The sequence below is a fragment of the Uloborus diversus genome, chromosome 10 (assembly GCF_026930045.1).
Source record: "Uloborus diversus isolate 005 chromosome 10, Udiv.v.3.1, whole genome shotgun sequence".
In the NCBI taxonomy this organism is placed as follows: Eukaryota; Metazoa; Arthropoda; class Arachnida; order Araneae; family Uloboridae; genus Uloborus; species Uloborus diversus.
The window spans coordinates 41,684,079-41,699,994 of record NC_072740.1 but is presented as its reverse complement, the minus strand read 5'-3'; the positions used below and the strand labels follow the sequence as shown (position 1 = coordinate 41,699,994).

Genomic DNA, 15,916 nt, shown 5'->3' with positions numbered 1-15,916 from the left:
TCGTTTATGTACTTGAGAACACTTTCCAATGCATTAAAACGGCAAGATAATGTGAACAAAAGTTAAATGCCTGCCGAGACACTTAAAAATCCTTTGAATGAGAAGGGTAGAATCAAGTCACGATGTCCCCATTGACATCTTGATTGAAACATGATAAAATCAGGGTCAAGGGTCATCCGAAGCGATTATCCGTTCTTTGAGTTTTGTTGGTATACTCATCAGGAATCTGCTACCATTGGAAAGGGAGCGGGTAAAAATTGAACCTTTCATTTCAATTGATTTCTTACTCTATTTTCAGTAACCAGTTCTCCCTCATAAATGTACGTATGTTGTGAAATCTTTTTAATTTTTTATGAGATATCCGCTAATCTTTGCGATGTTGGTTGAAACATTTTAAAGAAAGAAATACCATTATAAGGAGTGCATTTTTTCTGAAGATACTAACAGTAAAATTATTGTTTATATCATATGAACAATACGTTTACTGTTAGTAAAGATGTTTCCGTTCGTAAGTTTTTTTTTTTTTTTTTCAAGTAGCTAATACTACAGAAATCTTTGATGCCTATAGACGACGGAAAGCTCGAAATAGCGGAATTATTGCACTCATGATATAACATCAGTAACTGAAACTATTAAACAAAAGTTAGTGCATAATTTTCATACTTTTTGGAAAAACGTATGTCTGCTATAAATTAAAAAATAAATTTTTATTACTTAGTTTCATGAATTTACAAGTTTTAGAGTTAACGATTGAAAATACTGTAGGCAAGGGGGCAACGAAGGAGAAGGAGGAGTGTAATAACCTTCAGGAGCTATAGGTTTCAAACCCTATTGCCACTTCTAGTACGTTACATGTGAAAACTGTCATGCCCCCCCCCCCGCCCCTCTCTGAAGAGAAAACTCCTACTGTACAGGATGGTAATGGTATTAAGAGTTAGACATTCATTGGCCAATGAGTCATGCTACCTAGAGGGACTTCAAAGCAATCGGCAGATTTATTATCTTTTTATAGTTCTTCTTACAATAATACTTTAGATATTCTTTCTCGTCTCTTTCTTTTTTCTTGAATATCAACTCATAGATACAGTTATATTTTGGAGAAAAAGAGAGAGAGAGAGAGAAATTGACCTTAGCTTCATTCTGCAAGAATATACAAGAGCAACCGGGATAAATTAGTGAAAATAAAGAAAAAAAAAAAACAGACACATCTCAAAACGTTTAATGCAATCTGCATTTTTTAAAAAAAAATATGGCGTTGGCTTTCTTTTTGCTCTCTCTCTCTCTCTCTCTCTCTCTCTCTTTGACTAGTTCTTGAAATAATTGAAAAAAAAAAAAAAGAAGAAAATAGTTTTTTGGAAGTTTTATTATGTTTTGTCCTTGGACGCAAATCGAACAGTTTATATGGCAGTTATTGACTGCTGGATTGAACATTTCAACAAACTTTGAAATCAATAAAAATACATTTAGTAGTAAAAATAAAACCTCCATAACCTTCAAAAAAATTGTAACTTTTGAGATGAATGAGAAAAATCTACGCAATAATAAAGCAAATTAAAAATTATGAATATCAAGGGGGAAAATAGTGAAAATAAAATGCTGTACTTAGATAACACAGATTTGTTTTTATAACTGGTTAATTTTAGTTTAGTATTAATATTTATAGACTTCGAAATTTTAACATTCTAGGTATTTCTTACTTTTAAATTTTTTCTCAAATAGAAAACAATTTTTAAAACGTGCAGAGTAAACAAAGGAAAAAAAACCAACACAGGTTTTTTTCTGCCATCCTTACAAATTAGCAATGTCAGCAAATTACTTTACAAGTTTAAAAATGTAATGAAATTAGTTTTAGTAATATTAATAAAAATATTTATTATAAAAACATTAACACGATGTATATAATTTCTTCTTTCGCACGCATCTATTTATATAGAAGGAAATAAAAGAAAAGGTTGACGTTAGCGGGTCATTGATATCAAAAAACGCAAAAACTTGCGTTTGTTGAAAAATAAATAAATAAATAAATAAACCAATGATGACGGTCAAATCTAATCAGAAATTCTTGATGTAGGTTTAGTTGAATGTTTGAAACGTCGATACCATCTGAACGCAATAAAAAACGCACCAGAACCTTCCTTATTCGGTCAGTTATTTCAATAAAGGATTGAAAAGAAATGGAATGTGTCACGAATTCCTAATATGCTAAAAATAAATCATTTAAATGCTTGCTTAGGAAAAAAGGCGGCGAAAACTGTCGCGAAAAACTGACAGCTCAACACGACGACCTAAATTGTAACTGCGTTCTTTTTTTTTTCTTATGACGGGAGGACAAAAGTAAAAAACCAATCACGAAATGAAAATCAAGATAAATGTATTGGGAGATTTCTGCGAAATTTCGTCGCTCTTCTTCGTAATCATAAATCTGGTGAAATAGGGGAAAAAAAAAAGAACAAAGACTGATTTTACGAATCAAACCGAATAGGGAAACAGAAGTGTCTCCCTTTTTTTTGCTATGTTCTTGCGATGATTTGTGGTTGGGAAAAATCACCACATGCAATGATGTTTAAATATAGCTACATATAATGCAGATCGATAGAAAACGAATGGTTTGAAAAATCTTACTAATTAGGTTTTGGAAGAAAAAAATCCTTAATTTTGTTTGCTACAAGTATCCAAACAATACTTCAGAAAAAAGTGATATCATGGAAAATATGATCTTTAAGATAGAGAAAAAAACAATGGCAGAAATAATTGAAAAATTAAAAAAGTGATGCTTTGAATGCGAGTGAAAGCTGTATAAGTGCAAAGGAAATATACCTAAGTTTTATTCTTCTTTTTTTTTTTCAACGATTAATGATAAATTTAAATATTTCCGGATACATAAATTTTCTTTCCCACAAATTTTCTTCCTTTAAAAATAGCTGCTTGAAAATTTTCTTAAATTTGCGCCATTCACATAAAAAATTACTTTTACACTGATCCAAGTCGGAGTTTTAGAAAACACTGCACTGTATGTACCTGCATCCATTAAAACCAAAGCTGTTTATATATTATTTTAAAACTTTTTATTTTCTAAAAAAAAAAAAAAAATTAGGTTTACAAAGTTAAAAAAAAAAAAAAAAAAAAAAAACGTAGAACTGTTTTTAAAGCAGTTTAGTTAAAGGATTACCCACACATTTGAATTTGCGAGACCCATTTACACTTAAAATCTTAAAAGAACTAACATAAAATATTTAGAAGTTCCCAGAAATTCAATTACATCTGAAATTCGCAAGATTTGACAGCAGAAGTCATAAAACTGTTTTAAAAAAATTCCCGGAAACAGTGAATATTTCGAATATACGAAAGTAGCAGACCATAGTAAGTCAAATATTTAACACTGCTGCCGCGTCAGTAACTGACACTGAACGTTCTGTTCAAGCCATTGGTGACAGTATAAAATGCAATATGAAACTAAAATACTATATTGTAAGTAACTTCAAAATCGTATCATATTTTACTTAACTATCACACATCAAAAACTGTAATTTTTTTTTTTTTTTTTTTGAAACCGTTAAAACAAATGCTTCAATATTTATGCAAGTGTTCGGCCTGACTGGGATTTCTTGATAAAAAACACATGTCAGCTAAAACTTTAAAAATCACGGATCATGAAACGTTCAGGAATGGTCTTAGAAACAATCGGGGTTCATGATTACAATACCGGATTATCCGTATACCGGGTTTTCGGCTGTTCTGTAATTTCGAAATCCGCGCTTTGATAAGACAAAATACTGGTATTTTTGGTATTAGTTGCTAAGAATAAATGTTTTTTGATTAAAGAGTTTCTAATTTAAAATCTAAGATACCATTTTTTTTTTTCGTTTTTCGTCATTAGGACGGCACCAAAATCAATCGTTTGACGCAAAAATTTGACATTTAGAACAAGAACTAACACGCACTGGAAATTTTCATCTCTGGATGGTGTAATGAATCACATTTGTGTCCGCGTGAAAAATGAAAAAAAAGAAAAAAGGAAAAAACTGCATGGTAACACTATGACGGTGTATTTTTCTCTTTATTTTTGTTGTATGTTAAAAATTAATGGTGTTTTATTAAATTACAACATTCGTTCCTACATTATACATTTGTCCTTTATTAAAAGTTTGCATCATTTTGAGTTTTTGCTTTTTTTTTTCGGTATAAATGAAGAAATAAGGCAAAAAAATCTTTTTGTTTTCTTCTTCTTTTACGAATTTTTTTAACACTGGTACTCCGGTATCATGTTTAGCAAAATACCGAATACTGGAATTGTATTTCTGGTCCTGCATTGCAACCACTACTCGGGATTATCCAGAGACCCAAATCTGCTGCTATTCTGCTACCTAAAAATTGAAAATCACGATCGTGAAAGCTTTCAAGTTAATTAGTGAGTGTCCCCTTCTCGAGGCGTGAAGCGTCGTCGCGAAAGGTCAAAAGCCCTCCGTGACGACAAAACAATGGAAACGAAAACCTTAATTAGCGAGAGAAGTGCGCGCGACTTGAGCTAAGGGCTCGATGCAAAAGAAAGAATTGGTTCACAAAGAACCGCGACCTATTGGATCACGAGAGTAAATGGTTAATGACTTGTACACGGCCATCTGACCTTTGTTTTTTGGCCTTTTGTATTTTGTCCGTGACCCCTGTCGGGACACTACGATTTGACAGACTCTCAGTAGGCTTCGTCCATGAACTCTGGTCTGGCGATGGTGACACTGATTTGTCGGGTTGACTCCTAGAACGAATTAACATTCCACATAGGTCACTGATTGATCTTTGGTCGGGTACTCGTTTTATGTGAACAACGCCGAAAGTACTCATATTGACTCTTAATTTGTACTCATTTTGTACTCTCGGTAATTTTAATTTGCACTCATATTGAAACCTTAATTTGCAAACTTAGAAATTTGAATCATTTAAGGAGCATTCCTTTCTTTTGGCTTCAACTTTTTTGCCATGATAAGGTGTCAACAATTTTTAAGGCGGTGATTTTAATCATGATTCAAACAAAATGATTTTTTAAAAATATTTATTTAAATTATTTCTTAACCCCTTCGAAATCCTCTTGAAAAATTCTAATTTCACTAGTTTCGCTTATTTTTAGTGAATGACACTTGATTTCCTTATATTAGTTTTGTTCCAAAATTTTATCTCCTCTTGAAGATTTTATCCATAAAAATTATCTTTCTTTACTCAACCTAAAAATTCAAAGTTTTAACCAGAGGCCAGTGGACACTTTTTAATTAGTCGCTACGTTTTAATTAGTAGCCATTGTATTCAGGAGTTTTTCTAAATAAAAACAATGACGGAATTTCAAGGCACTATACTAAGGCCTGTTGTTGTGGTGTGTACACATTTGTACAAATATGAAGAAAAAAAAGAAATTTAAAAGTAAAATTGCTCGAATCATGAATTATTGTAAAAAGTACGTACACATGAATTTCAAAAAAAAAAAAAAAAAAAAAAACCTTAAATATTCATTCAATATTCTTCAACTCAAATGAAAAAGGTTGCAGTTTGTAATTTTTTTACTGTAATTATACAGATAAGCAGTGAATATAAATACTTTTTATATACTTTTGAAGGAAAATGGGCAAATGAAATTGTGTTGCTCTCTGATTTTAACATATCATCTCTACTCATAAAAAGCAGTAAGCCTTGTTCAGGGTTCCCACTCCAAAATGGAAATCAAAATAAAGCACTTTAAATCACCCTACTTTTTCTCCAACTTGGGTGATTTCTTTATGTTCTTGGTAAATCATTTAATATTTTCATAGTTTATGTATTATCGTCTTTTAATACCTAGTTCTTTATGACCACAGTAACAAATGGGAAAATACATAAACTATAAATTTCAATTGAATAAAATTTAAAACTAAGACAAACCAGCGTAAACGAATATTGAGAGCAAAAATGCAAAATTTAAGCTTAATGCAGGATTGAAACTGTTAATCAAAGGATTTGTGAAACATCTTCATCTACAGTGGTTTTGTGGCGCATCTTGTGATTTTGCAGAATGGTTTAATATTGCGTTAAGAATTATTTTTAAAAAAACTGACCTAAGGTTTGTATTGTATTCCGATAATTTAAAACACTAGCATAAAAATAATTATTAGAAATTTAATTAATAAATCATTTATAAACTAAATGAAACTCTGTGCACAAAGCACTTTGATTTCCCATGTAGACACATATGTGATTATAATGTTACAGTTACAAAGTATAATAAAAAAATGAAAAGACAGAATAATATTAAACGTTTTAAAGTTAGTTAGGTTCAAAACTTCAAATTATAATTAAAAACTACAATACAAAGAAAGCGAAAAAAAAAACCACGAGTCAGCAAAATTTTTGACAGAAAAAATGGGTATTTATGCAATTGCTTGAAAATCCCACTAAATGAATTTTACTGAGATATGCAAAGTGAATCAACTTCTTTGCTGCGTTTCAATTTTTTGCAAAAGAAAACAAAAGGAAATAGATAATAGGAGCAGGGAAAGCTTTTTGAAAATATTTGATATTAATTTTGAGAAAATAAAAAATCAATTGAAATTATTAACAAAGTAACCTTAGTAACTCATTCAAATGTCAAATTTTTGTAAAAGAAATCAACAATGAGATTCAAAATAATAGAGAAAGAGATGATTGAAAAAAAATTGACAGAATTTTTCATTTTAAAGACATGCTTAAAAAATCAAAAATTAAACCAACTTGCCAAATAATGAAGAAATTTTGTTCAAAATTAAGCACTTTAAAGGGCGCTTTGTAACACAACACTAAAACAAAGCACTTTAAAGAATTTTCAAGGACCTGTGGGAACCCTGTTGTTTTTAGAAAGCTGCTATAGTGCTCCTTTAAAATACACTTTTAATCGGAAACAAACGTAAATTAAATTTTGTTTTTCCTTCATTTGACTCTCACTTTATTTTTATCTTATAGTGCTACCCAATTAGTTTATTTTTATCTATTTTTCTGTATTTATAGGGTATACTACTATACCATCTGCAGTAAATTTGATTTGAATCATATCCATTTCTATTTAAATTGGTTTTACATGATATTGTGACAGTTTTTTTGGTGAAGTAATGCTTGAAACACACATAACGGTAATTTTAAAAAATATAAATTTCAAAGTTGTTTTTTCTATATTAATAAACGTAAGTTAGTTAATAACTGATGTTTTTGAAGCATTAAAAAATATTTAAGTCAAAAACATTGATTCAAATTTATTTACTTTTTTAATTCAAAAAAAAAAAAAAAACACGATTTTAACACACTGGCTTTGAGATCCTTATTTTACACACTTATTATATTTATTTTTCTCCATGAAACAAAAATGCAGTGAAGTGGCCGATATGCAATGTCATGACAATTAAAAAAACAAAAACAAATCCATTGCACTAATTATTTTTTTTCTGAAAAAACGTTGCATGTCTCATAATCAAATATAAGCCATAAATTATGTACTAGCCTTTAATTTCTTTTCTGTTGATCACTCTATTTTGACAGTAAATGTACTGTACAGGGGTACTTGAGGAAATTCTGAAGAAAAGGGCCCTAGCATGTTACTCTTCTTTCTGGCATCTCGCCAGGTAGATAACAGAAAGGGATGAACCATTTTTGCAGATAACTTGAAAATGTTGACACCACTTTGTAGTTGATCAATTTGCGTATATTTGACACTTTTATTTTCGCAAAAATCTGGAGTTTTGTACTAATAAGAGAGGGGAGGGGGAGAAATAAAAATATTACAAGCGAACTGTTAATCTTTGAAGGCATGTATTCCGCTACGGGAAATAATTTTAAAAATAGATAACAATTTCCGGCCTTTTTATTTTCAGTGCACATTTTTGTATTACACTTTTATTATCTTTTATAGCTTTTTTGACATAAGAAGACAATACAGATATTCGTAACTGTGCTTAATGAAACAATTATGTGAAACAGTTAAAGAGTAAGTTATTTTCAATGGGTATTTCTTTTTCTTTTTTTTTATAAACACGTTTTCTCAAGTTTTTCTTTTAATCAACTCAAACGTAGAAAAAAACTTGTAACTATAAATAGGGTAAACTTTTTAAAAAATGCACTGTTTATAGTTTTTGTAATAGTTTTGTAATTCTGTTCTTGAGGTTCGACGAGACAGTTTCGCAAATGCAACAGGTACTTGATTATTTTGAGGAAAAAAATTAATTTCACAGGAAAGACGTTATCATAAACAAATATTTATTTAAAAGTCTTCAACAAGTGTGCAAAATCAAGATAAAAAAATAAATATGTTTTAATTTAGATAATGAATGAAGGAAATTATGGTAAAAAATACTAATATTGTATCACAAGAAGTAATAATCGATAAATTATCTATTTTGATAGATTGCTTCATAATTATACAAACGAAAGAGAAAACGAAGTGAGAAAACTGACGTAACTTTAAAAAACATATCGATTTACTCGTTTATTTAGAAAGATCTACGTCGTGTGGCTGAGAAAGTTTGGTGCTTGGAAAGTTAGTGGAAATGTTTCAAGCACTGCAGTGTCGAAAACTTGATGGAAAATCAAAGAAAAAATTCATCCCTGAACACGAGTATAGAAGAATTAATAAACTGACTCTGTTCCTCATAGTCGCATTTGTGTTTTTAGGTATCGATCTCAATGTTAGACAATCGAACTGTTATTGACCAAAGAAGTTTTATAACACTTCGTTACAGTCGGTAAATGATTTTTTACAGGAAAATATTAAAGTCAAAACTGTGAGATTCTGTAAATTCACTCAAGCTTAACAAACTTCACTTCATTTGCTCACGTTTAACTAAACTTCACTTCATTTGCTCACGTTTAACTAAACTTCACTGTATTTACTCAAATTTAACTAAATTTCACTTCATTTGTTCAAGTTCGACTAAATTTCACTTCATTCACTCAAGTTTAACTAAACAGACAAAGTTGTCTAGTCTCATGGCTTGATTTATATAGGAGCTATGCTCCTGAAATTCTTTTCAGTGTGAAATCTTACCACGAAATTCAGACTATTTACGTACCAAAAAAAAAAAAAAAAAAAAAAGTACTATATGAAGACTAGAGCTCCCGAAGTTCTTTTTTTTTTTTTCAGAAAGTAAGCTCTGCTTAGTGTCAATGTACACTTAACAAGTTTTAACTTTATTTCCTGTTTCTGAGATTCTGAAGAGCACTACCCCATTCGTTATCTGTTATTTTTCTTAGCCAAATAAATTATGTTGTTTTGGTAGATTGTTTAAATTGCAAGTATTTAAATTAATCTACACATTTAGGCACTTTAAAATCCATTCAACGTAACTAATGCACCGTATTTTAAATTTACAAAATTTACGCCGATGCTAACCATACGCTAAAATTCAAATAACTGTTTGATAACTGTTTTAAACATGCCATCAAGCACAAAAATTGTTGTTGCTGTTTTTAAATACAACACAGGAGAAAGTAGATGACATCAGTGACGCACACAAGGGGACGGTGCAGGGGGTCTGGATCCCACCCATCACCCTTGAGTTTTTTTTTTTTTTTTTTTTTTGTATGTGCGCAAAATAATTTCAAGCAAAGGAAACACTTATTTTCAAATTTAATAAATGGAAAAATAAAATATATCTTCTCACTTTTTTCTCCTGCAAAATCGAATTGTATGCGAACATAAATTGTTCTCTAATGATGATTTTCCTTCGCTGTTTTTATTTTTAATTATGAGAAAAGTAAATACTTGCATTCTTGCCATTTTTGGTATTTTAATTAAGTATTTGTTTTTAATAATATATTTTATTAACTAATGTTGAACAATAATTCAACAACTTTATTTTTTTACTGTTTTTTGTTTCAATTAACAATTGATAAAATCAAAAGAATATGTTTGGCGTCGTGTTGGAGTATAATATGAGAATGGTGTAACTTCAATCCCCCCCCCCTTTGAAATATCTTGAATGCGCCACTGGATGACATACATATTTACATTATGTCATCGAAAAATCTACGCATTATGCAAAGTTGGCTACTTATTATCTCGAACATAATCAAATAACGGTTTTTTAATCGTAAGATAACTCATTTTCCAAAACAATGTATTTTGATTAAACAATTTAGTAGTAATTGCCTCAAAAAATAACTTGATGGTTCGGCTGCAATTCAAGCACAAGGAATATTTTAAATTAAAATGCCATTTATTTTGGCAAATAGGCTGAAGACCGCACTAACAGATTCTTTGCGGTTATTGTTATATTTATTTTACTATATTTGAACATATGTACTAAAACAAAAACTGTAAATATTACTACATATCATGCATACCTAATAATAGTGTAACAAACAATAAGGTGTTGCGAAAAAACCAAAATTGTTGTTTTCCTTTCGCTATATCGTGGGAAAGTTCCGATTGTTAAAGATTTAAGAAACAAAAAGTTATTGAAATCTGATAATATCTCAATCGAGCAACGAACCGAAACATTAGAAAAAAATAGAATTTTATTATTATTATTATTATTTATATATATATTTTTTTTTTGTGATTAAAAAAAAAAAGCTTTATTTTTTTAAAAAAATGCTATTGGATACAAAAGTTTAAATGGGAACAACTAAATAAGAAAAGTATAAATTTCTATTTACAGGTTGCCTTCAAATTTTTAAAATCCTCTAATATTAACGAAAAATGCATTTAAAAAAATGTTCGTATAATTTGAAACACATGAATGTTATTTTGTTAAGAATCTGCAATGATGTTAGTATAGCAATAGTTATGGAGATTAACTTCCTGTTTAAGAAATACATTATTTTATTTTTTTAGCCTGTTTAATAAGATTCGCGGAAAGAAAGGGATTTTTTTTTCGAGTCACTATAGAGAGGAAATGTTGGGATTGGTGGCTATGGAACTAACAAAACAAATAGTAAAAACGGAAAATATCGCCAAATTGCGTGACGCGATTGAAAAAAAAAAATTTTTTATGAAAAATTTCACCGGTTTTATTAATATTTTTTCCCCTAATTTTTGTTGTGCCGGGATTTTCTTCTTTTCTTTTAGTGTTATACGCCAAAACGTTGCAAAAGACCATATTGCATAAGAAAAATAATTATTTAGAGGGGTTTAATTAGAGGCAATTTTTTGCAATAAACCTTTTTTTTAACTCTCCATAAACAATTGAAATAATAAATTTTCATTCGACAAGAAGCTTTTTAACATGTTTATTCCACCAAAATACTAAATTTATAGCACGGTGTTCAAATTACTATACAACTTTATATTTACTTGTTTCCACTTCAGTTATAAATATGATTCTAAATCAGAACTTAAATTGTATAAGAAGTGTGGGAGCCCTATAGTCTTCAGAACACACGGAAATTCCGTGAAAATAACAACTATACGAAAAAATATTTTTATTATTAATTTTATTGGGGTGATTTTATCAATTATTTCACTCATTACACTTCATTCAGTAACTTTTGTGAACTACTAAGTGGAGTAACTTTTTTTTTTTAATTTTATTTTAATGAGCAGTTCAATTGCAATAAATGAACTTAGAAAATTCTTGTCATTGCGTCAGTCATCCTGTCACAACACATAAACATTAGTTATTTAAATCGAGTGCAAGATAAATTACTCAAATTAAGTAACAATAAGAAACGCTTATTGTTACTAATGTATCTTAAAAGTATTCATCAGTTAACAAAATGAACTGATACATAATTCTCAAAAATTCCGTTTTGTACGAAAGCTTGGTTGACAAAAATGCCATCCCATAACGAAGGAAAAAAAGCATGAAAAAAAATTTTTTTTAAATATTTTTTGCTTTGTTTTACATACTGTAAATGTTAACGAACAAATACAGAGCTGAAAAATGACTGTTTTAAGAAAAATAATTTCACTATAATGACTTAAAATTTTGCTTTTCGTCAAAAATGTCATTCATCATTCATAGAATTGCTCATATTTTAACACATTCATTGGCGTGAATTCTGCCATACATGTAAGAATTCTCATAAAACTGAAAAGTACCGAAGCAACTTTCACTCAATTTATTGCCTGCTCCTAAATTATCAATAAAAACATTTGATAGATGAATCGTGCACTTGCTTAAATATGTTTTTGATGGTTGCAATTAGTTTTGAAAATTATTTTGTATTATTGCAGTAATGCCCAACGTTTCTTTACACGATGATCACAGCTCACGTGCCAGAATACATAATATTTTAATATTTTGGTAACATGGAAAAACACAGAAAAGGAGAGAAAATTACTAAAACCAAGAATTGATTTTATCATTGCCACGTGCTTATTTTATTAATACGAAATTCCCATTTCTTATTTTGGAAATCAATTTCTGGCTAGTATAATGGCTCCAAATGTGCCATTCTCGACACAGAATAAAGATGATCGGCTGGATCCAGAACATAAACATTCGATTCGTAACATTGGAACATGACACCGGATCACTAGGGTGGTTCAAAAATACATGTAAAAAAAAATTCTCCTAGATAACAGGACACCCCTCAGTATTTTTAGACTTATAAATAGTAATATACTGGAAGAATTTTAGCTTCCTATTTCAACTGAAAGAGGGTGCTTAACCCCCTCCCCCAAACTTAATAAGTATGGGGAGGGGGTTAAAAAATACATTGAGCAGAAAAAATGCTACATATTATAATATACACTTGCAATATGCAGATAAATTGCATTAAAATAATTAGTTTAGAAAAAAACATCTGGGGAAAATAAATGTTTCAAAGTTTGTGGCATGTTCTACGCTACGGCTAACGTTAAACTAAGGGGTCATTCAGCATCATCCTCTTGAAATTTGAGTACGAACTTTTACAGCAAAATAATATTAGTAAGTCTATAAAAATAGGGGGTGTCCTGGACTCTAGCTGAAAAAAAGTATTTTTGAACCACCCTACGGACCACATGGATCATTTTCGTGGGCCGTTGGTTGAGCACCACTGCAAACTGATCAAATTTCAAACAGAGGCAAAGACAAAAAGGGCCAAGACTTACCTTTCTTGAGCGTTATTCTGGTTGTACTTGGCCGCGAGGGACCGCATGAAGTCGGAATAGTTTCTGGTCATCATTTCCATCTGCTTGATGGCCGGATTCCCCGTGGCCGGCGAGTAGCGCTCCAGTCCGGGCGGGGAGAAGGGGGCGGCGGAGCTGACCCGGAGTCCGGCCAGCCCGAATCCGGGCACGAGCAGCGAAGGGAAGGCGCGTCCGGGACTCGGCGAATGCGGCGAGAGCGACGGAGAGGACGAGAGATCGGGCTCGGGAGTCGCCCGTTCCCCTCTCGGCAGAGAAGTGGCTGGGGGCCCGGAGGATGAAGCCACTGCGTCGGTCGGCATCGGACGGGATGGATGCTGACCCCCTCGGAAGCTCAGGCTCTCCTTATCTGCAACCACATCAACCATAGAAAAGAGACGGAATTAGAGAGACTCTCGCATCCGACCAAGTATCAAGCACAACAAAAAAAAAGGGCCGCGCCTAGCTACGTCGAACCAAACCCATGCACCTGTCGCGCTTCAGGGTCAAGGTCTCTTCTCGACGGAGCAGCTGTTTTGCCGTGAATGAGCGCTCTTTTGAATCGCCTACCCGCTCGCTCCGTTTGGCCTCCGTGCAAGGTTACCGACGTGCTCCTCGCCTCGCCAAAAGCAACCGCCAAGGCGATAAAAGCGCTGACAATTGATTTTTCCTCGCGCAACCGATGGACGGCCGCTTGATTACGGGAGCTGTCGCATCCGACATTTTGGATCCGAGTTTAACAACCCCTTGGAATATCGCGGTTGTCGGGAGACAACAAAAACGCGATATATCGGAAAACACGGTGTAATCGATGTCATAAAAAGTAAGGTTTCAATGAGCGCGCAAATCAATGACATTGCACCTACAAAGAGATTAATTTCTTAACATATTAGATAGATTTTCGCAATAAAAATCAACGAAGGAAAAAAATCTACCATTTTCTCCTTTAAAAAAATTATTATTTAAAATATTTCTATTGCTTGATGCTGGAATTCATATTGAAAGTTACAGCTTCAACTGCAGCAAATTAAATGTATGAAAAACGTACCAGTTTTGTTCATTGATTAAAAACAACAATGATAATAACAAAAGTAAACATTTTTCTGAAAAACATAATTTTCTTTTTTTTTTCTGTCATGTCAAATGCAAAGCTATATATATATATATATATATATATATATATATATATATATATATATATATATATATATATATATATATATATATATATTAAATATAATTTTTCGGTGCGATGTAATTTACGTGTACTCAAAAGGCGTCTAGCAGTATTTATATCAGTGTTTCACATTTTATATCAATGTTTCATATGCATTGGTTGATAGATGTTTGGCTATTTTATAAGTCCCCCCCCCCCCCCCCCATATATCCAAAACTCGGAAGTTTTCCCTTTTTGATAATGGAAAAAGGCTAAAATTAACCATATCCCGATTCGAAAATTTTTTCCCTTGTAACACCATTGAGAACCGGGACACACTTTTTTTTTTTTTTTTTGAGAGGGGCGGGGATTATTCATTTAACCGAATGTGACACGGAATTTTACTGAATGATAAAATACGAGTTTGCCTACTTTATCATTCGGTCACAGCTCATTTCACAGCCGGTGCTTTAAAGTTGCAATATTGAAATACTGTCTTCAAACTTCCAAATCGTTGCACGAAATTTGCTAAACCAAAACATTTTTGGCAGGTCATGCTGATCTCTCTTGTTCTCTGATCGGTGTACTCCGAGTAAGAAATCAGAATGTCATTGTTTTTAATGGAAACGTTTCCCGACCAACAATTATTGCGTTAGAAATTTGCTAAAAATGCTCAAAAGGACTTGTTATTAAACCTCTTACTGTTTTTTTTTTCTTGACGTGAAAACAAGCAACTTTAATGATATATTTCCAAATAATTTTACATGATGGAGTCTTGAGCTTTCTACGAGACGGGATCCAACTCAAGTAGCACGCATCTTCGCCTAAGAGCAACAGTAGAATATCTTACTGTTATTTTCAGGCTTGGATGTCTTACTGCTGCTTTGAGGCGACGACAACGTTTAAATGTTTCATACACGTTTTGAACCATTTTAAAACGTTTTTGAAACAAAGAGTGCTACAGAGAACGCCACTTATAAGAATCACGTTTGTTCTAAACTGATTTGATTCCATAAAGCGGCTGATTCAATAAAGCAGCTAATGCCATAAAGCTGGATTTTGTTTTGTTTTTGGCGATTTGATTTATTAAAGCGGTTGATTCAATTAACCACTGATTCAATTAATCGGCGACCAGGGGTGACCATCCCCCCTGCCCCAAATTCAATGGCGCAAATTTTTCTCGACCCTGTTTCCCTTTTTTATTTTTTAACCCTAGTTTTTATTTATTTATACTTTTTAAATATTTTTTATTACTTATTTATTTATTTATTTTTAATTATTATTATTATTTAATTAGAAAAGTTCTGCGCTACGTCAATGACATACGACATACACACACAACCTAAGTAAATAAATGAAATAAAATATAAACAGAATAAAATAAAACAAATAATTTAAACTAATAATTTATCAATAAATAAATTTTTCAAATAAATTTAAAAAATCCCCCCCCCAAACTTGGATGGTGCCAATTTGTGCCATAATTCCCCCCCCCCCCCCCCCGCGGGCACCCCTGTTTGTCCACTATCTGGGAAAGGTATCTTGAAGCCAAAATGTCGGATAAGCCGACATGTGTTCTGTAATGGCTCTCTGAAACCGATGTTGTCCGAAAACATGACGCAATTTTAGTCTCTCCTCCGTGGAAATTAATTAGCGTCGGAAGTCGGAAAGGAGAGAAAAAAAAAAAGAAAAACGAGCACATTTACGGTGAACAATCACGTTTT

At 31.7% G+C, this 15,916-nt stretch overlaps 1 protein-coding gene across 1 annotated transcript in view; it reads right to left on the bottom strand.

Annotated features, from left to right (window-relative positions):
* The window catches only part of LOC129231235 (uncharacterized), a 95,161-nt gene extending 81,610 nt beyond the window's left edge, over nt 1-13,551 (bottom strand). The window contains exon 1 of the mRNA XM_054865506.1: nt 13,022-13,551. Within this exon, the coding sequence (XP_054721481.1) occupies nt 13,022-13,425 (404 nt within the window). The 5' untranslated portion in view covers nt 13,426-13,551. The remainder of the gene's footprint in view (nt 1-13,021) is intronic.
* Nucleotides 13,552-15,916: the final 2,365 nt, after the last annotated feature.